At 51.5% G+C, this 19,920-nt stretch overlaps 8 protein-coding genes across 8 annotated transcripts, besides 16 other annotated features; 3 read left to right on the top strand and 5 right to left on the bottom strand.

Moving 5' to 3' along the window:
- Window positions 1-1,270: part of a mobile genetic element that runs on past the window's edge.
- Window positions 1-1,275: part of a mobile genetic element that runs on past the window's edge.
- Window positions 113-202: a tandem repeat.
- Window positions 1,068-1,270: a long terminal repeat.
- Window positions 1,266-3,030: a dispersed repeat.
- Window positions 1,271-1,274: a direct repeat.
- Window positions 3,031-3,640: 610 nt separating the features above from the next.
- On the top strand, window positions 3,641-5,503 carry EKO05_0007747 (uncharacterized protein; the record flags this gene model as incomplete). The annotated part of the gene is made up of 3 exons (XM_038941181.1): window positions 3,641-3,957; window positions 4,012-4,717; window positions 4,775-5,503. The coding sequence occupies 3 exons, from the start codon at window positions 3,641-3,643 to the stop codon at window positions 5,501-5,503; spliced, it is 1,752 nt and encodes a 583-aa protein (XP_038797113.1).
- Window positions 5,504-5,714: 211 nt separating this feature from the next.
- On the bottom strand, window positions 5,715-6,431 carry EKO05_0007746 (uncharacterized protein; the record flags this gene model as incomplete). Its single annotated transcript, XM_038946366.1, has 1 exon — window positions 5,715-6,431. One exon carries the CDS (start codon window positions 6,429-6,431, stop codon window positions 5,715-5,717), a length of 717 nt encoding a protein of 238 aa, XP_038797114.1.
- Window positions 6,258-6,297: a tandem repeat.
- A 1,527-nt stretch (window positions 6,432-7,958) lies between the features above and the next one.
- On the bottom strand, window positions 7,959-9,414 carry EKO05_0007745 (uncharacterized protein; the record flags this gene model as incomplete). Its single annotated transcript, XM_038940978.1, has 2 exons — window positions 7,959-9,176; window positions 9,235-9,414. The coding sequence occupies 2 exons, from the start codon at window positions 9,412-9,414 to the stop codon at window positions 7,959-7,961; spliced, it is 1,398 nt and encodes a 465-aa protein (XP_038797115.1).
- Window positions 8,415-8,462: a tandem repeat.
- Window positions 8,529-8,564: a tandem repeat.
- Window positions 8,565-8,592: a tandem repeat.
- Window positions 8,598-8,669: a tandem repeat.
- Window positions 8,670-8,730: a tandem repeat.
- Window positions 8,805-8,855: a tandem repeat.
- Window positions 9,415-10,280: 866 nt separating the features above from the next.
- On the bottom strand, window positions 10,281-11,194 carry EKO05_0007744 (uncharacterized protein; the record flags this gene model as incomplete). Its single annotated transcript, XM_038941122.1, has 2 exons — window positions 10,281-10,822; window positions 10,873-11,194. The coding sequence occupies 2 exons, from the start codon at window positions 11,192-11,194 to the stop codon at window positions 10,281-10,283; spliced, it is 864 nt and encodes a 287-aa protein (XP_038797116.1).
- Window positions 11,195-12,097: 903 nt separating this feature from the next.
- Window positions 12,098-13,414, bottom strand: EKO05_0007743 (uncharacterized protein; the record flags this gene model as incomplete). The annotated part of the gene is made up of 5 exons (XM_038941054.2): window positions 12,098-12,445; window positions 12,494-12,752; window positions 12,810-12,967; window positions 13,031-13,215; window positions 13,285-13,414. The coding sequence occupies 5 exons, from the start codon at window positions 13,412-13,414 to the stop codon at window positions 12,098-12,100; spliced, it is 1,080 nt and encodes a 359-aa protein (XP_038797117.2).
- Window positions 13,415-14,121: 707 nt separating this feature from the next.
- Window positions 14,122-14,151: a tandem repeat.
- A 391-nt stretch (window positions 14,152-14,542) lies between these two features.
- Window positions 14,543-14,608: a tandem repeat.
- A 510-nt stretch (window positions 14,609-15,118) lies between these two features.
- On the top strand, window positions 15,119-15,692 carry EKO05_0007742 (uncharacterized protein; the record flags this gene model as incomplete). Its single annotated transcript, XM_059637116.1, has 2 exons — window positions 15,119-15,132; window positions 15,182-15,692. The coding sequence occupies 2 exons, from the start codon at window positions 15,119-15,121 to the stop codon at window positions 15,690-15,692; spliced, it is 525 nt and encodes a 174-aa protein (XP_059493099.1).
- Window positions 15,354-15,389: a dispersed repeat.
- A 941-nt stretch (window positions 15,693-16,633) lies between the features above and the next one.
- On the top strand, window positions 16,634-18,587 carry EKO05_0007741 (uncharacterized protein; the record flags this gene model as incomplete). Its single annotated transcript, XM_038941049.1, has 4 exons — window positions 16,634-16,771; window positions 16,822-17,907; window positions 17,963-18,325; window positions 18,375-18,587. The coding sequence occupies 4 exons, from the start codon at window positions 16,634-16,636 to the stop codon at window positions 18,585-18,587; spliced, it is 1,800 nt and encodes a 599-aa protein (XP_038797118.1).
- Window positions 18,588-19,235: 648 nt separating this feature from the next.
- EKO05_0007740 (uncharacterized protein) lies at window positions 19,236-19,574 on the bottom strand (the record flags this gene model as incomplete). Its single annotated transcript, XM_038946367.2, has 1 exon — window positions 19,236-19,574. One exon carries the CDS (start codon window positions 19,572-19,574, stop codon window positions 19,236-19,238), a length of 339 nt encoding a protein of 112 aa, XP_038797119.2.
- Window positions 19,575-19,920: the final 346 nt, after the last annotated feature.

The raw sequence follows: 19,920 nt of genomic DNA, 5'->3' as shown, positions 1-19,920 counted from the left end.
ATAATAAGCTAAAACATGTTAGAACGTACTCTTAAATTATACCTAGCAATAAGCTAGCCTAGTTAATAATAGACTTGCCTATTATAGTCTTCTTATTAATAGATATAGGCACAGTAGTAGCAGGTGTTATAGGGGTAGTCTTAACTCTAGTAGTATTAATAATAGCAGTATAAGTAGTAGTAACTAGGTAGTAACTAGAGTAAAGGCGCGCTATGTTGCTAGAAAGCCTTAAATAGCTGTTAGTGTACTTATTAGGGCCCTAAATATATTAAAAGATACTAGAATAAGCTAAAAGGAGATAAAACACGTACTAATAGGCAATTCTTATTGCTATTATAACACTCTCTATAGTAGTAGGCCTAGGCTTCCCTATAGCGTAGGCTACCCTACAAAGCTAGGTTAGTAGAGAAATAACAGTCTCTATAGACATTACTATTAGTAATATAGTAGAGACATAGCATACAGCACTACTTAGCAGTCCTACTATTCTTAGTAATATTAGTCTTGCAGTAAGCAGGCATTAACATAACAGCTATAGCAAATAGTAGTTAGTAACAGTTAGTAACAGTAAGTAGTAGGCAGTAGCAGTTAGGAATAGTCTAAAAAGGTTACTAAGGCGTATTGTGTAATGCTATCTGCCAAAACGTGTCAGAACGTGCTAGAAAGACCTAGAAAATTCCTTAGCTATTCTTACAAAAGTGCTAGACAGAATAGGTTAGTACTTACTAAAATAAAGTAGGATATAGTAGTAACTAACAAAACTAGGGGTATAGATAGCTTATATGCTGCTAGCTACCTAGTTAGAGCTTTAGCCTGCGTAGGCGGCTGCCTAGACCCTAGAGGTAAAGTAAGAGGTAAGAGAGGATTTCTGTTTAACTTTTACTAGGTAAAGGCAGAATTAGGATTAAGCCCTATCTAGCCTTATAAGGCGTCTAAAACACCTAGACCTAGTTAGAATTAGCTATAACAGGACAGACAGAGTAAACACGTCTAAAGCTAGGCTAAAATAATACAGTATTACTAATTATACTATTATTTAAGCTAAACAATCTAGAAAAGGGAGGCATTGTTAGGCGCTGGGCCTAAGAGTACCTCTGCTAGTCTTAGCAAGCTACTATAGGGCTAGCTAGCCCAGACTATATAAAGGTGTTAGAGGTTATTACTAATACTCTAGCAATTAGTCTTGTTACTACACACTACGTACCTTAATACAACTGCTATCCTCTTTAACCCTATCCTCCCTTATAATTGCTTTGTACACTCTTTACATATAGGGCTTATAACGCGCTAAAAATAGCAGAAAACTATACAAAACTAATAGCTATAAGCTGTCTGCAGACTATCTGTAGGTTAAGAGGAATATACCTTATAAGTAGGTCTATTTTATATAGTAAGCTTATATAAACACTAAGGGTTAAACCTAGTAGAATCTAGAAAATTGCCTAAAATTAGCTTAGTTTTATAGGCTGCTGTAACTGCCCTACAGTTCTAGTACTTACTACTACCTAATTTGTATAGCGCTAAACTAAAAATAGTAATATATAGACCTTGCTAACGTATATCTATATAGCAGCTTAAAATACTAAATTTATTAGATTATTAAGTATAATACTATGCTGCTGCCTATATACCTATCCTACCTGCCTTAATTTACCTAACAGAGCTAAAATATACTTTATTGTCTTATCTGTCTCCTTATAACGTGTCTTGTTATACTCTTCTAGTACTATAAGATATTACGCAGTCTCTTATTAAGACTCTTTAATAAATTACTAAAGGTTAGATCCCCTACCTATACTGGTAGCAGCAGCAGCTAACTTAGCTACCCTATCCTCTATTGCTCTAGCTAAGGCTCTTATAGACTAACTTAAGGCTAGTATAGACTCTTTCTTCTCTTGCTATTACTTCTTCTTAGCACTTCTAAGCGTTAAACTACTTCTAATTAACTAGGAGGTAGTGCCTAATATAGAGTGCACATTATCTAAATCCTTAAAGCTATTACTATTACCCTTAATAACTCTAATCTTACTTAGTTTATTAGAGTAAGATTATGCTAATATTGTCTTTACAGTCTACTTAGCAGTTTACTACAGTATCTCTCTCTTCTTCTACTTTTCTTTGTTTACCTTATGCTCTGCTATACACTATACTAACCTCTCTCTTATAGTATTAATATGCTCCTAGTAGCTACTACACCTAATATTGCTTCTAGATGTGTTATCTGCTGCTATCTCTATATCCTAATTGCGTAGTTAAGAGTCTATAAACTTTGTTATAGCGTTAATTAATACCTCTTAGTGTCTCTTAACAAACTAGTATTATATAAATATGTAGAAGTTACCCTTCTTTTATAGATATAGATAGTAATAATATAAGGTTACTACTAGCTCTATAATTATATGCTTTTCCTGCGCACTTATACACTTTAGACGCCTCTACCCTCTTATATCTTTATTACTGCTGTTATTAGGTCCTACACTACCTCTTCTTAGAGCTCTGTCTAACGCAGTTAAGTTAAGACTCTAATTAGCTTTAAGCGTCTAGGCGACAAACCTGCGTATAGGTGTTAGAAGGTAGAATAGATTAGTGCTAATGTTAAGGGGTAGACCTTGTAGTAGATATAGTAGTGTTACTAGCAGTTGTAATAATAACGTAACAGACACTAATAAAAGGTAGAGTAAGACAGTAACTTCTATTATAGAGGCCTTAACTTTAGAAGCCTACTACGCTACCTACGTAGTAGTACTAGAGCTTATTATTTAGGTATAGGGTTATAAACTAGGTAGATCCTCTATCTTTTAGATCTAGTAACAAAATACACTAAAGTAAAAAATCTAGTTTACCCTACAACTTTATAACTAGTTAGTTATAAACTAGTAGTTAACTGCTAAGAAAAGGTTTAAGTTTTTGTCTTAACTAACGCTAAACAGCATATCTAGTAGGTATTATTATTAGTGTTACGCCGCGCGTCTTGGTAAGCCACAGAAACAGTGATCTGTCACGGAAAAGTAAACTACCTAATCCCCTCTAATGGGTTTGACTCGGCTTTCTCTTACACAACAAACCCATGTATTACGCTGCCCAATGAGCGTCACCACCTGTCCTCGTGGGACCACACATAGTTAGCGCCGCCTGTCAGCAAGGGCAAAATATCTTATCATGCGCTAGCTCTCCACACCCTTCTACACTGCATTCGTACCATCTTGCATATCTGAGGCTCTGTGAAACAGTCACGCGATTAACACACCGTCCAAACCGTCCTAGAACGTTTAATGGTTATCAGGTAGGTCTCTCTCGGTTTGATGATTTCATCTTCCAAGTTTTCATCCCTAGTCAACGCCACCGCACTTGGCATGTTCACTCCCCACTCCTAAATTGTACGGTTGTGATCATGCGCTGGGAGATCGCATCATGCTGTTCTGTTCGGTGGGGAGCCATGTTGTGTCAGGCTACAGCTTCATGCTCCCACGTGTTCTTGAGAGCTCCGCCTTGCCTCTTAAGAAATCACCCTCCATCTCATCTACCGCTACTTGTTTACAGAGCTTGCTTCGCACACCCAAGAGTCATGCCTTCGCGCGCACTACCCGAACTCTCTTAGTCTCCTAGTTCTTCCCTTCCAACTTCGATTCCATCTACAAGTATGGGCAACATAGGCAACGAGAATCGGGCTTACAAGTCTTGCAACAGTCCAACTACCGTCGGTGCGGGCTCTGGTGAAGCCGCCAACCGCATACATCAAGACCTACCAACTTCGAGCGGCAGCAGCGACTCACCTCCTATGCTTCGAAGAGCAGCAGGGAAAATACCGCACATCGGTATTGTAGGTGCCGGCGTAGCTGGGCTGCGCTGTGCCGACGTGCTGCTCAAGCATGGCGCCAAAGTAACCATGTTTGAGGGGCGGGACCGAGTCGGTGGGCGGTTCTGTCAAGGAAAGGTGGGCGAGCATTTAGTTGATCTGTAGGTGTGCTTTCTTCCTCACGATAGAAAAGCGATAGCTAATGAGCGATGAAGTGGTCCTAACTGGATCCATGGCACAGACAACAATCCCATACTCGACCTTGCAAAGGAGACAGGTACGGTGACTATGAATTGGGATGGCCGGCAGTCTGTAGTCGATGCTCTGGGCCAGTATCTATCCGACAAAGAAGCAGCAGAGAACACGGAACTTGTGTGGTCCATCATCGAACAAGCTATGAAACACTCAAACGCAGAATCTGCGACGATTGATTCGGGAAAGAGCTTGTACAATTTCTTCGAAGAAGCGGTGCAGAAGCTGTTCACAAATGACAGCCAGGAAGAGGCGAAGAAGAAGAGAGAGACAATCTTACACATGTCAGAGATGTGGGGTGCATTTGTCGGCAGTCCGATTCAGCAACAAAGTTTGAAGTTCTTCTGGATGGAAGAATGTATCGATGGAGAGAACCTGTTTGTTGCGGGGACGTACAAGAAAGTGCTTGAGAAAATTGCAGCACCCGCAGTCGAAGCAGGGATCAGGTTTGGACATAGGGTTGAGAAGCTGATATCGAGTTCCGGAGCGGGTGGCGAAGATGCCAAAGTGACTGTCGAGTTGGAGGGTGGGGAAAGCGAGACGTTTGATGAAGTCGTTATGACAGCACCGCTGGGTTGGCTGAAGACAAATTTGGATGCCTTTGAGCCGGCGTTGCCGCAGAGACTGCAGGAAGGTATCGCAGCGATTGGGTATGGGCATCTGGACAAGGTCAGTTTACGTTCTCTGTCTATCTACTCTCAAGGGTCACGTTGTTGATAAAGACAGGTCTACATCACCTTCCCGACCCCTTTCTGGAACACTACAAGCTCCAGTGCTGCCTCTCGAGATACTTCCGCAAAACCACCATCCGCCACCTCCCCCACACGTCCAAATGTCCCTGCAACAACCGCGCCGGTCCACCAACTCGGCGCCTCCGACTCACCTGTCGACCCCTCGCACTACGCCGGCTTCACATCCTTCATCGCGCCCTCGTACGCAAATCCCACCAACCCGAAGCACTGGAACCAAGAGGCCGTCAACCTCGCTGCCCTACCCGGCTCCACCGCGCACCCAACCCTCTTATTCTACACCTACGGACCCACAAGTCAGCACGTCGCGGATCTCGTGACTGCACACCCGGATGCTGCAGAGCAAAAGAAGGCGTTGTCGGCATTCTTCAAACCCTACTACTCCCGACTGCCAAGCTTCGACAGCGAAAACCCGGATCACACGCCCAGCGCTGTCCTTGCAACAGCCTGGGCGAACGACGAGTTAGCCGGGTACGGATCGTACGCGAATTTCCAGGTGGGGCTGGAGAGAGGCGATAAGGACGTCGAGGTCATGAGGCAGGGTGTCCCGGAGAGGGGTGTTTGGCTCGCGGGGGAACACACGGCGCCGTTTGTGGCGCTGGGGACGGTTACGGGGGCTTGGTGGGCCGGAGATGGGGTTGCGAAGCGGATTGTGCAGGCTTGGGGGTTGGGGAGGGCGCAGGTGGCGGTTGGTGAGAAGGCTTGAAGGGTGGCGTGAGGTTGTAGGAGTCAGTTGTAGTTTGACAGCATCCCATTGATCATCAGTGCTAAACCTAAATGTCCAGAGAGACAAGATTCCTTCTTCAAGCCTGTCATCTGTATGTATCCATTTCGCAGCACCAGGCTGCAGAATCTGATCCCCCGTCTTGCCCAACCTCCAATCATCCGCTCACACCTTCTCTCACATGGAGAGCTCTCTAGTACCCACCACGCCCTCCCATCAGCCCTCCCGTACCGCCACCATACCGTCCCCCCATCTCTCTACGCGACATCCTCCCATCATAACCCCCGCCACGCCCTCCCACCCCTCCAAACAACGCACTTGGACGCTCCATAACACACTCTCCAGCGCCATCGTCCTCCCCCTCGTCACTCCTCTCTTCTCCCTCACTGTCATAGCCATACGGATCTCGTCGGCACCCACCGCCCATGCCAGGATAGCCGCCAGGATAGCCGTCAGGATAGCCGTCAGGATAGCCGTCAGGATAACTGCCAAGACAACCGTCAGGCATGCGGCCTTGATTATAGCGACCCATAGCGCCTGAATAGCCGCCATGCATACCGCTGTGTCTACCACCAGCAGCCATATCTGGCAGCATGCCGGGAAAGCCGGTGCCGAGGCGGCGATGGCCACCCTGGCGGTGCCTGGAGTTGCGTCCTTGGTTGCCGGCAGAGCTGGATCCGAAGGGGCGGTGTGGGGTGCGGGAGTACATTGTGTAAGGTGTAGATGTGTGAGTTGCGTTGTTGTAGTTGGCGTTGTGGTGTGTTGTCGATGTTTTGGGCAAGGAAGCACCTTGGGAGAGGTTTATGTATGGCGGCGATGTGACGTTTTCTTCGTCAGGGCCGGTCACAGTGGTGGACGTTGGGTATTTGTGACTGGGCTGGGTGAGTGCTTTCGTGATTGGGACGATCATTTGCTTATTCGGTGACGCTGTGAAACTTCAATTACTCAAACGAATGGACGTTCCGATAGCAGTCAATGTACACTCTAGTGGAGTTCTGGCTTTCGAGGTATTGCCCTTTGTTGCACTTCACAATCTGATGTCACTCTCTGATCAATCAAGCTTTCCCATGTATGAAGGCTCACTGATTCTTTTCCCCTCGGTCCACAGAACAGCAACTGTTTCGAGCCCTAGCACGTTTTCCCGAATCGCTACATCTCACACTTCGACTAGAGTTCTAAGCAAACCGCAATGTCGAGCAACTAAACAGGCCACTATCTCCGCAAGTCTGATTCCGACCACGCAGACACATGGAGTGGATCGAACTATCATACTTACATCCCCTCCCAGCATAAAAACGATGATACTCCGCATTAAAACGACTCACAACGCCCTGCTGTCCTATCTCCAAAGTTACCAACTCTCCGCTCATTCATCGAGACACCTCGTCTAGGATGCGCACCCAACGCTGCTTTCGAAAACGTGAGATACTACGGTGAGCTGCTGCGCGCCAGTGTGCCTCCGGAGGAGCTGCTAGCAGGTGTGGAAATCCAACCCGTAGAGGCAAGCGACAAGATGAGACGAGCCACCAAGCATCGCTCCATGCACGACGACTCACCACGTAGGAGTAAAACTCGACCGCAGCGCTCTCTCTACATCAACTATACCCACACAACCCTACCCCATCCACAACGAGACCGACACTTCACCTCCCCACACCCACATACCTCGCACCAGCCCCCCTCCACACCACCCCCAAGACATCCTGGTCTCTCCACGCACCTTCCCCACAGTAAAGCACAAACTGCACACCCACGCCCTCCACCCAGACTCCCACGCGCCTCGAAGCGCACAGGCGATCCCCGCCCACCGCCACGCCGAAGACTCCGCCAGCCAGATTCCACCCCGCGCCGACCGCGCATGCAGAGCACCGCCCTCGACCGAGTCCTCGCAGTGCGACGGCCACCGCAACGACGCGGTACACCGTGCGTCCTCGGGCGCAGGCTCGCGATCGTTTTCGGAAGATGGGGAGCCGCGTTGTCAGTGTGCGGACTGGGACTGGGATCCGTGGGTCCTTCTTGAGCGGCTGAGGAACGTTGCGGTGGATAGCGAGGGGTTTGCTGCGAGGGGTAGGGCGTGGTGTGAGGCGACGAGGGCGGTGGTGGAGGGGAGCGATATCTCTGGAGTGGGGGGTGGTGATGTTGATTTTGAGAGGAGTAGAGGGGAAATTGGGGAGAGGAAGGGGAAGGAGGCTGTTAGGGAGGTATGAATGGTAGATGGAGGAGAATCGTTGAGGGGGAAGTGGAGGTTGACAGTGTATTCGTGTATCCGTAACTGGCCCTCTGTATCTTATCCTACACACTCATAACTACCATATCAAAAGAAGATATCTTGATCACACCCTTCCAACTTCCACTAACTCGTGACACAGGGTCATAGGGGAGACTCAGCTCTAAGAACCCTGCCTGGTCAATGACCAAAGCTCCTTACGATCCACAACTACAACCTCAATCCCCTCCTCATGCTCCTCTTCTTGTTTACATTACCAGCAGCAGCAGGTTCCGCAGGGCCCCCACTCGGGTTGGTAACTGCGCCCGCAAAGCCAAGGGCAGAGTTGAACAAATCCGCCGTGCTCTTATCCTTGGTACCCGCAGCCTGGACCTGAGCCTTCGCGTCCTCGCATGCGGCCTTGGCGGCATCGTTGGCGTCGCAAACGTTTGTTAACTGATTGCAGAGTGCGTTTGTGATAATATTAGGGTTCAAGGCTTCCCCCTGGCCGCCGCGTGCGACCGGGTCGGCGATCTGGAAGGTGAATTCGTTGGCGGGTCGTCCGTTGGCGCCGCCTTCGAAGATGATGGTAGGTGTGCATTGTCCAAAGTCTGCGCCCGCGACGGAGGACGCTCCTCCTGCTGCTGCGCCGGTTCCAACGTCCGCTGTAGCGTTGGAGCCACCAGCGTTCTGATTCTGGTTCTGGTTGGCGTTGCCAGCGTTCTGGTTTTGATTGGCACTTTCAGTAGCATTCTGGCCGGCATTCCCAGCATTGCAAGAAGCGCTACCTCCAGCATTGGAGTTCTGCTCGCTGTTTCCGTTGCCGCTCGCTTGCTGGTTGTTGTTGTTATTGTTGTTGTTGTTGCCTGACTGGTTTTGGTTTTGGTTCTGGTCCTGGTTCTGGTTTTGGTTCTGGTTCTGGTTCTGGTTCGTGTTCTGGTTGCCGTTCGCCTGCTGGTTGTCCGCATTTCCAGCGGCTTGCTGCTGGTTGCTGTTGTTGCTGTCATTATTTCCATTGCCATTGCCATTTGCTTGACCTTGGTTTTGATCCTGGCCATTGTTGGCTTGCTGGTTGTTAGCACCAGCAGCACCGCCAGCAGCACCTCCAGCAGCGGCACCTCCAGCCGCTGTCTGGCTGACCACAAGATCGCCTAGCCCGGCCTGGCTCATCAGATCAAACACGCTCAGCCCATCAGCGGCCAGTGGGTTCGCCGCCGAGCTCTTACTCAGCGCCGCAGCATCGCCATTGACATCAACGTCGGGATCGATCAAGGGCGTGATGCCCCTCAGCTCTGCTGTAGCAGGAAGACTTGGGTCACCGCAGACGTTCTGGACGTTGTTGTTGGCGAAAGGGTTGGTGTTCTTTTCCGCCGTAACAAGGCCGATTGCTGCAGCGATGGCATCGGCGCCACCACCAAGTTCGCTGACAACTTGATCGGCACGCTGGAGCTGTGAGGGCGTTAGTATGGTATTGTATTGTGGACGTGGAAGATGGGGCATGTTGTACCTTTGCGCAGGAGTTGGCTCCGCCCAGAAGGTCGCTGACAGCAGCTCCAGCGACGGTAGAAGCAGCTCCAGGGTCGCCGCCTTGAACTGCGGAGATGGCCTGGATGGGGAGTTGCTCCTGGCCGAAGCGAGCCTCGACGTAGGCGATAAGCGCTGTGATCAAAATAGCCTTGGAAATCATGATGTCGTGTGTGGTCGTTTGTGGTAACGGTAGTGAACGTTTAAGGTGTAACGTATAACAATAGTGAACGTGAGACTAGCTCTTGTGTCTTGAGAAAGGCCAGCCGGTGGCGGTTGAATAAGAATAAGACGAAAAGAATGTAAGAGTCGAGAAAGCGAGATGAAGGGACTGCGAATCTGTCTGCGAGTTGCGGTTGCTGGACTATCAGTGTACGTGAGATGCGCCGTATCTTTATACCTTAACAAATCTCATAGACCATATCACTCAGGCGCCAAACCTTGAGCATGACGGCACGTCGTGTCTCAGGATAATTTCCAGACCATTCAGACGGCTGTCAAGATCGTTGAGGACAGTCAATCCGTAGATGCAGGGTCCTCAGTCAAGCGACCACGCCGAGCCGTCATGCTTTCTCGAGCCTGATGGAACGTATGATTGACAGTCTGCGACTTCGATATGCCTGAGGTAGCCAGGTACCAAGGTGTCTCTGCGGGGCATTTGTAAGGCACTTGCCTTGATGTTGGGGTGCTGTGACTGCCTGCGTCGCGGCAAGGTTTCATAGACAGCTGCAGCCGCCTACGCAGCGAACACCAAGTCAATGCGTTTCGACAACGAGCGAGTACTGTACAACGATCAATTTGGAAGTTCCTGATAAAATCAAGGCGGAAACACGATGCAAAGCTGGAGCGCGTGGTTGTGAAGATTGCGTGCTGGTATTGGAAACAGAAAGGCGGGCACTGTCGCCGCGCGCCAAAAGGTCTATGCTGGCTAGCACCAGAAAATGCCCAAGAACGTGTATGCGGAGAGTAGGAGATTGTTCGAAACGCCGTGGGATCGATATGTGCAGAGATGCGGATCCATGCAGCAAACTACAACCTATCCAGCTTCCTTCGCAGCAGACGCGTCCTCTTCATGAGCTTCTTGTACTTATGCTTCTTCATTTTCAGCTTTCTCTGCCTCTTGACGCTAATCAGAAGCATGCCGCTTCGCCTCCTCCTGATGTGCTCGCGAAAGGTCTTGGAGCGACCGGTGTGGGTGGTAGGGAGGGTGATGTCGTGCGCCTCCTCGAGCGCTAATGGGTCAAAAGGAGCGGGCGCGGGTGGCGGCCTGAACGCATAGCTCTCCAGAGTCTCCGGCTGTGCTGAGACGAGGCCGTCGAGGTGGTAGATGTCCTCTGCAGCTTCCTCGAAAGCATCCATGGCCTCGTACTGGTCGGCCGAGGCCTGGACGCCCTGGATGAAGTCGGCCAGGGTCTTGTGCGTGTTCACGATGATCTCGGACTCGTTGCGCCTCTGGGGCTGGAACAGAGCCTCGAACTGCTCCATGGACGCCGCATTCGGCACGGACTGTTCGACGCCCGGGCTGATGGAGATGGGGCGGTGCTGGGAGAAGAGGGTGGAGAGAACCAGGTCTGCCGTTGTTAGCCATGGTGACAGCCATACACGTCCTCCTGCTACATACGGTGCTCCATGAGGTGGTCTGTTGGCTTGACGTATGGGATGTTGCGCGCTGCTGTGGTCGGCGCAGACGCGCCCGAAGCCTTGAGCTTGCTGCTCCGCCTCGACCTCTTCTCTGACGCCTTCAGCTCTTCTGCGGCATTCTCCGTGGGCCGCTTCGAGTTGTCCGGGGGTGTAGAGGGCTTCGACGACGACAGGCGCCGCTGGTGGCCCGGTCTGAAAGGCTGTTGCGCGGTGCTTATCGCAGCGCGGCCAACGGAGCTGGTCGGTACAGCGGCGATGGCGCTGGACGAGCGAAAGGCTCTCCCAAGCGCAGGAGAGAACATGGCCAGCTAGGGAGGGGTGCTTGTGGTGTTGATGGAGGGTGACTGGTTGGCACCGGCTCGATCCTGCTGCAGCCCGTCCGTCACGCTTTGCCGCTAGAGGCGCCCCCGAGGTTGTGCCGACGAGCGGGCGACTTCGGGAGAGAGCTGTTTGATACCAAGACAGTGAAGACACCAACACTGACGCTGCTCAGATGCATTCGAGTACTTCGTACTGGCAGCAAAGCTCTCCCACGGTCGAATTCTTGCTACTTCGCCTAGCTACACGATGCCGCGTACCTGGGTTGATCGTCTCTAGCACAAAAGAACAAGCTTCACGCAGGTCATGTCGCAGTGGCTTGTCTGTTTCAAACTTGGTGTGGTTGTGATGGGCTTCTCATTACGTTCTAACAGCTTTTGTATATACACTGCAAGGCATCTGATTTGATATATATCCCGCCCGCTGATGCCAGAGAAATGCAGTCATGAGTGTCCGGTGACCATACGGCCAAGAGTGGAGAACACGGCTCTGAAGCCGTGATTTGTTGACCGTTTGCAACAGTGCACGCAGCTAGGGACACTGATCACATCCGGTCCAAACAGCCGTCTCCACGGTCGTAGTCCTACTGTCGCCTGCTCTTACGGCTCTCGGCTCGAGTAGACATGCAGTCAAGTTCGTCTCAACACCAGAGAATAAATAAATTACGCAGTCAAGAAATTGGGGGTATAATGTTGGAGGGAGGCGCTGAAGTCGTTTGTTAGGGCTGACTGATGCTGCTGAGATCCTAGCTCGCCGCGGTAGCCGCTCCATGGTGTGTGCACTGTAGATTGCGGTGCCGCTCAGCGACAGCCAGTCGATACTGCTGGAGTTGGTGGACTCGACGCAGAGATGTCTGTTCGGTACGGTGAGTTACGTGGCTCGCCGAATCAGAGTATCAGAGCATTGAGGTTGCGCTGTACGATCATGTCCTGGACCGAGGCCATTGTCTTTTTCAACAAGTCTGTATCCGTAGCGTTTGTGTAGTGGACGTAGACCTCCTTCTTGGGCTGCCGTACCAGATTACGGAATTTGTTTGCGAAGAACTCCTGGCCTGCTTCGACATCGTTCGGCCCTCCAGTGTAGTCAGGGAAGACCTGTGCGACTGGGCTCATGCCGCCGGCGACCTTCTCGCGGAAAAGATCAATTTTGTTAAGGAAGAGGATGAGAGCCGACTTCTCGAAGTATTTGGAGTTCGATATGGACTCGAAGAGCATCAATGCTTCGTGCATTTGATTCTGGTGCCATGTTAGTCAACACTTGACAAACTGTAGTACTGTGCTTACCCCATTCCTGTCTTCCACCAAGACATGGTCATAACCACTGATAGCCACAAGGAAGAGTACGACCTGCACGTTGTCGAACACGTGGATCCACTTTTTGCGTTCTGATCGTTGACCACCAACATCGACCATCTTGTATGTCAGGTTGCCCAGCTCGAATATGGTCTCGGAGATGCCCGTTGTTCGTAGTCGTGTACGCAGAATGTCCTGGTCTGTGGGGAGGAAGTCTTTCATGAAGAGTCGGTCGATGTCTTGGAAGAAGCTGTTGAGCTGTTAGACACTGGCTAGTATGTGAGGTATGAGCGCTTGGTGAACATACTAGCTGAGGTTGTCGTGTAGAGCATATTGATTACCCTTCAGGATTGTCAATTGCACGCCTTTGTCGGCCCACAGGCAGCTGAAGGCGTGATAGAATTCCTCAGGCATGGGCTCTTCGGTGCCAATGTCTGGCGCAGAGTTGACCAGCTCCGAGTATCGCTGGAATGACAAGCGTCAGTGCATTTGTTCGAGGTGCAGCTGGGTGGGTGCTTGTTGACTTACAACGCAGTCCTCGTCCTCGAAATCCGTGTCGTCCTCCTGCATGGCAGCGTAGATGGTCTGGAATGCGGACACCAAGTTGTTGAAGATGGTTGCGCGCCATGTCTGGCGCTCGTGCTTGCCAAATCCTCCCGCGTTGATGATGCGCATCTGCTTTAGAACCGTCGACTTTCCACTTTCACCAGCACCTGTGTCGCGTCTCGGTCAGCGTTTCTCGCGCCTTCGGCTGTGGTATGTGTAGGGCGCGTAGTGCATACCAAGCAGCAGGAGCTTCACCTCGCGCTCCGCCTTCTTCCTATCCAGGCGCAGGTTCTTCTCAATGTCCTCATTCTTCTTGGACTTGTGGTCCACGGGTTTCCTTCCAAAACACATGATCGCTGGTGCCATATAACGCTCTTTCCAAACCCGGGAGCAGCAGCAGGGCGGCCGGCGAGGTGTGGCAGTCCACTAGGTATGAGCTGCACGCATGCAGCAGGGCCAAGGTCGAGGCTTGGGTCGACGGTTAGGACGAGGGCCACTTGTAGACCTTTGTTCTATTCTAGGGTCTGATGTGCAGCTGGTCCAACGGCGGATGGTGCAGCACCAGTGTGCACGCGATTGGGCGAGGGCGGGCACAGCTACGGTCCCCCCAAAAACCGAATGCGGGGAGGGTAGCGAGGAGCGGAGGACGAAGGAAGAGGCACGGCAGAGAGCGAGGGGTGTGAGTGCAGCAGTCCACCGCAGTCAAAGGCTACAACAAGCCTTGGGGTGGAGGAGACTCCGGGCGGGTCGTCGAGGAGGAAGAAGAAGAAGAGCGTTGCGGGCAAAACGCTGCGAATTCGTTCGAGGCAAGGACACCGACGATAGCCTTGATGCGCAGTAGGGCAGTAGGGCAGTAGGGCAGTAGGCCGGCAGCGAGCAGCGAGCAGCGCGCAGCAAGCTGGGGAGGGAAGGCCAGCCGCACAGACTAGAATGGAGAGCGTGAAAGCACGTCGCCAGGCTAGTGGGTGAACCTTGCACAAGCGCGGGAGCAATGCTCCATGCAGCCGCTGGTCAATTATAAATGTCTTGGGCGCGGCCACGCAGCGCGCTCTGATCTGGACACGATCTGCAGCTGCCCATGCCCATGCCCATGTCCATGCCCAAGACAGCACAGACACGTGATGGACACCAACGAATCCACGAGTACAACCAGCCTCACGGGCCAAACGGACGCCTGTGCCCGGAACCGGCAAGCAGCTTCCATCCAGCAGAGACGACCAGCCCGTGCAAGCTGCCCTGCTCCACTGCCGCCATTCGCTGCGGGTGGCAGATAGCCCCGGTTGACATGCTTCTTCTGCAAAGCGTGCTCAAACGGTGCAGACACCGGTGCTGAGGGTCGTGGATTTGAGGGCGGCCCCCAAGCCGCTTCTGCACGCCTTCCCCGTCACACTCCCCTGCATGTCGTGTAGTTTCACCGGGGCCAACCCGTGCAACCTCTGAGCAAACGGAAATTGCTCGAATGTCACACTGCACGCACAGAGCGACGGGGAGACTCTGTCGCCCTGTCGCCCTGTCGCCCTGTCGCCCTGTCGCCCTGTCGCCCTGTCGCCCTGTCTCCCTCTCTCCCTCTCTCCCTTGGCTGCACCACCGTGCAATCCAGATCACAAACCCCAGATCGTGAAGAAATGCGGCGACTACCAGCTGTCTCGCGTTGCAACAATTGCACTCCAGGACGACCCTGTTTCAGAATAGGCCCACTTCTGTCAGCCGCCAAATATATTTCGGCCCATCCCGTGTCAGCCACAACGCCGGGCATAAGCTCGCTAACCAGCAGCAAAAAATGCCTGCTTTCATGGTTGCCATTGTCCTCCCACAAGCGTTCGCGACGTATATGCCAGTGCTTCTTCTCTTTCTTCGCATAGACACCCGGCATTCCTAGGACCGAAGCTCTGGACTCGTTGCTCTGCAGACTTCACAACGAAATCCTGACGGCTCCATGTCAAACGGCCATATCACGCCGATAGCGGGACTGCCGAAGGCACCATGATGTACCAGCCGATCTGGAGCACCTAACACGCAGCCCTACTCGCCAATAGACCTTCATCTTCCCTGACGATCCCTCCCTGAGCCATGCTCCGGAATCTGTAGAGTTTTTCATCCGTCGTACTACATACAGTAGCTAACGGTAGCTAGCACAAGTAGTGTACGTCAGCCTGGCAGTGGCCGGTCCGCAACGCCTACTTATGTGCTTGTCTTACAGCCACGCACAGGTGTGCAGCGAAAACAGTCAGCACTTGAACGCTCTCTGATTGGTGTAAGATCAGTACCCAAAGCGTCCTTGTTCTTGGTCGTCCATGGTTGCTTCGACCCACCTACACTTCGTATGCGAGCTACCATAGCACGCCTCGTCCTCAAACTCGGCCTCATTTTCATGCTTCGGTGTACCCACCCCTTCAGCGGATATGAGGAACGTGGGCGTTCCACGCCTGACTCCACTTCACTGCACACCTCGACCCGCTTTCTCGATTGGGACAGACAGGTGACATTCGAGGCGATGGTTGCTTCCCCCCCTAGCGGCCCTTTCCCCGTCTGGTTCCAGACGAAGTCTCAATGCGCGAGCTCCGTTAGCTGTGCTCTTGAGTCTTGTGCTTGCTTTTGTCGCCTCCTGCCACGACTGACAGCGGACAAGGGCCGCCAGCGGTGATTTGTCACGCATGAGCGATGCGCGGCTCGCTAACGATGCAGGCGAAGTGTCTTGAATAATGAACTGCCATGCAGTTGAGCACAATCTCAAGCCTCGATACGTGGAAATCCACTTTGTCTCCGAGTGCATTGATGCCAGAGCCCAAAGGCGTGTCAAAATGGTCGTACTTCTGATACGCGACTGCCATGTTAGGACGTGTGCCGAAGAACAATGAGTAAGCTCAAATACATACTTACCTTCTTATTGTGGTCTGTCTCTTTGCTTCATCGTGTAGCTGTCAAGTCTCTTCCCTCTAGTACCCATGTTTCTTAGCAGGTTTCCTAGTACGAAGACTGCTGCATGTCTCGTCGATTTGCTCAATCAAGCAAAAGAATTACCCTCACCTTCAACCATCCGGTTCTACTCTTGCTGCACATCCAACCGTGAGGGCTTCAGTCATCAGTCACACGCTGCTTAAACAATCATTTTACCTCGTCCACGTCTATGTCTGCCTTAAAACCAAGTTCACTGAACTTCACCGAGGCCAGCGAGACTGCATGGTCAGGGCTGGCTACCTTGAAATGGTATTCCTGAACGCGTATTGACATGGCGCAATGCGCCAGGACAGACGGGCATGTTGCAGGTGCCGAGCAAACGGTTACAGCAAGCAGGCTACAGGTGAGTGTGATGACAAGCGCTCACTTCACCATCACTGAACCTGAGGTCATGCGAGCAGGTCCGGCATATTCATTGTGGTTCCATGGACTTTCGGCACCGTTTTGCTGTCGCTGCTGCTGCCCCAGCCGTTTGCGATTGCCTCTTCTCGTCGCTGCCAAGATAATTGCTCTCACCTGTAACAACACCACGCAAAACAACCTTTGAGTCACCTCTCCTCACGAGAACATCGTGCAGACACTCCAGGTCACAAGTATTACTGGTTAGTCTTATTGCTCCCATCAGCTATGGTTCGCCCACCAGTCTTGCTAATTGACCCTCAGAACCCGGTGTACCAAGCCTCTCAAGATATCTGCAACTCGCAGAGCTTTCCACCCGCTCGCCGAAGCCTCACGACACAGCTCGAAAACAACTCATCGATTGAGGTCAGAAGCTCCCTAACCACATTGACACCGAGACTCTAACACACGGCTAGCCAACATTCACAACTATGTCACCGTTTCCCATTTCGTCTCCAGGCTACGACGGGCCGAAGTCGTTGAGCTTCTCCAAGTACGCGAGTCCTGGTCAGAGGACACAACTAGCTGCAGCCTCAGCTGTCCCTATGACTGCTATACCTTCTTCAGAGACCACCATCGCAACCAAGCAGCAAATCGCCGCCACAGGAGTCGCCGCAGAGATGACGCCTCCGGCTGCCGAGCTGGCTGTACAACAGGGCGCCAAGTTGAAGAAGCAAGTCGAAGACCACGCTGCTAAGTTTGCCAATGCGGTGTCCAGCACTGCCACAAACACACGCCAGCTGCTTGCCCTCCTCCGCGAGTCAGTCCCTGGCTCTGAAGCAGTCGATGATCTCTGGAAAGAACTTGAGCAGCTCTTCGAAGCTGCAAATGACGCCAAGGCCGCTTTGCCGACCTTTCTGGAGAAGCAGCGTGACAGCATGAGCCTCTACCACTCGTCAATGATGAACGAGACCATCTGCGAGACTCAACAAGAGCTGAAACTTCAGCACAAGAAGATCAACACGCAGCACAGCCTAATCCTTGAGCAGCAGGACGCTTTCCAGCAATATAAAGAGCAGACCAACTCAAAGGTGAAGGAGCTTGAGAGTCTTCAAGAACGCGTGTCACGTCTCACACTTGAGAAGGGTAACTTCCGCACTGAGGTGGACAAGTACAAGGGGCTGTTGGAGCAAGAGGTAGCAAAGAAAGCTGAAGATTTCAAGACCGCTAATGCGTTGCAAAAGGAGCTCGAAATCTTAGTGTCCTCAAATAAGCAGCTGCAGGTGGAGAATGAGACCCTCCGGAAGACGACCACCGATATGCTTGATCAGTTGAAGGGTTCCGAGCAGCGTGTGACCGCTCGATTTACAAAAGAGCTTAAGATCAAGGCAGAGGAGTTGGAGAAAGAGACAGTCAAGGCAGCTTCGCTCGGCACTCTGGTTAACACCCTGAAGATTGGAGAGGGTTCTGTCAAGAATGAGCTCGAAAAGGTCAAGACCGAGAACCGGCTTCTCAGCGTCAAGTACAACAACCTAGCTTCGGAGCATGCAGCAACTTTTACGGTATGCTACCTCGAACTTTTGTATCTGTGAACTTGTTGCTAACGGATCCTGATAGAAAGTGAACGAACAGACAAAGAAGATCCAGACACTCATCGCTGACGGCGACCGGCTGCTGAAGCAGAACACTGACATGCAGACCAAGTTGGAGAAGGCTACTGGGCTTGCGAAGACAAGCGCAGAGCTTTCAAAGATCAAGGAGGATCTGTCCAAGCAAGTGGAAAATCTCGTCGTGCAGCTGGATGAAGCCAAGGATGAAGTAAAGAAGGGTAATGTGCAACTGCTCAAGGCCAAACAAGCCACCAAGGATGACGTACCTGCTGCTGGTAATGTTAGAGCTCTTTTGGAGAAGGTCAAAAGGCTAGAGGAGAAGAAGGAGGATTTGGAGGCCGCTCTCTCAGAGTGGACCGAGTTGGCAAAGGTGTGTATGTCACTGTTTAAATCCTGGCCATGGTCGCTGACAGTCACAGCGCTCCTACAAGGAATACAAGGACATGCTCCCTACATACAGGGCTGCCGAGGAATACCGCCAGGATGCTCACGAAAAGGAGGCACAGGTTCATGAGCTCAAGCTCCAGCTTGCTGCTGCGAAAGCTTCTCAGTCCAACGGAGTCGGTGCTGGTGGTGGTGATGCTACCTACTGGAAGCAGAAGTATGAGTCACTTTTGTCGACCATTGGCTGAGTCACACCTCACGGCAAGATATCGGACCTCTGTTGAGAGTCACAAAGAAGGAGACCTGGAATATGGAGAGTGAGTTTAAAATCAAAGCATGGATGATGATGATTGCATCATGGCCCAAGTAGCGATGGGATTTACACTTCTGTAAAGACATGCAATAATAATGCCGAGAGTTCGTAATTAACTCACACACAATGCAACTCAATTAGAGAACGCTCGTTAAATACACACAGTCGTTGTGACGTTAAAAACGAGAGTCATTGATGGTCTCTTCATAGTTTCGCTAACGGTACCATGCATCCACAAAGGTAGGTGCGGAAAGGACGTGCATGGGTTCACATAGCAGAGGGACGGAGAGATGGCGAAGAGTTTGTTTGGCACTGTGAAGGGATGTATTGGTGAAGTAGAGGAACTGTGGCTTGGTGCGAAGGAGATGGAATTGAACGGCGCGCTCTGCAGCTTCACCACCTCCTTTCTCCTGGTGACCATCCAATCCCTACTCTGAGACAGCATAGCCTTGCAATGGGGTTGTTGGCGGCGATCTGTTGGGCGTCAGCGTTGTGGGAAATCGCTCTTGCCTATTGGCGCACTCACACCTCCACACCTCTCTGATGTCTTCCTCTCAACTGCCTGCGCCCTGCAATCGCGCTCTCACATGACAACACACTGCTGGCCGCGAATCGAGTTCGGTCCCGTCATGGACAGTGTGGGTATCTTGGCTGACGATGCAAGCTCCTTCGATGCCAGCTTGTACCGCCTTGTCGATCTTGGCTTGTCACGGCCCTGCTGCGGAACCATGGAGGTGGGAGACAGGGCTTGGTTGCGGGTGGGGCCGGTGGGGTTGACGGCTTGAAGGGATAGTTGAGGAAGAGCGATGAGAGCCTCAGGCGTTGGGATTGTCGGGTCTGCGTGAGGGATCAGACTGTGAGGAGCAGCCGATGTAGAATAGAGAACGTCGATGGGATCCCTAGGATGCAAGAGTTGAGACATGTCGAATGGTTGCTTGGGTGTCGAACGTGAGACTAAGTAGGAAGCCATTTCCGGATTGGTTCAAATCGAGATGTATGTGGCTGGCGCGGCCTCAAGATGTTGGAGGTACTTAGCAGAAGACGAAAAGTGGATGTCGTGCTTTATATCGACGCGCTGCACACTGAAAGAATACGTTAGCATTGTCGTAGCTTGCCATTGTTGTCTTGGGACAGATGTGGGCGCAAGTAATGTTTGCGGGCGTATATGCCTGCATGGGAGAGGTGAATGTGGACCCAAATGAGACAATAGTATTTCAACGCTGAGATGACAATGGGTCGGCAGTAACGCAATGCTTGGGTGCTAGGGC

This window comes from Ascochyta rabiei, chromosome 13, assembly GCF_004011695.2.
Source record: "Ascochyta rabiei chromosome 13, complete sequence".
NCBI classification, from domain to species: Eukaryota; Fungi; Ascomycota; class Dothideomycetes; order Pleosporales; family Didymellaceae; genus Ascochyta; species Ascochyta rabiei.
Note: the sequence above shows the minus strand (reverse complement) of the source record. Positions and strands in the feature narration are given on the sequence as shown.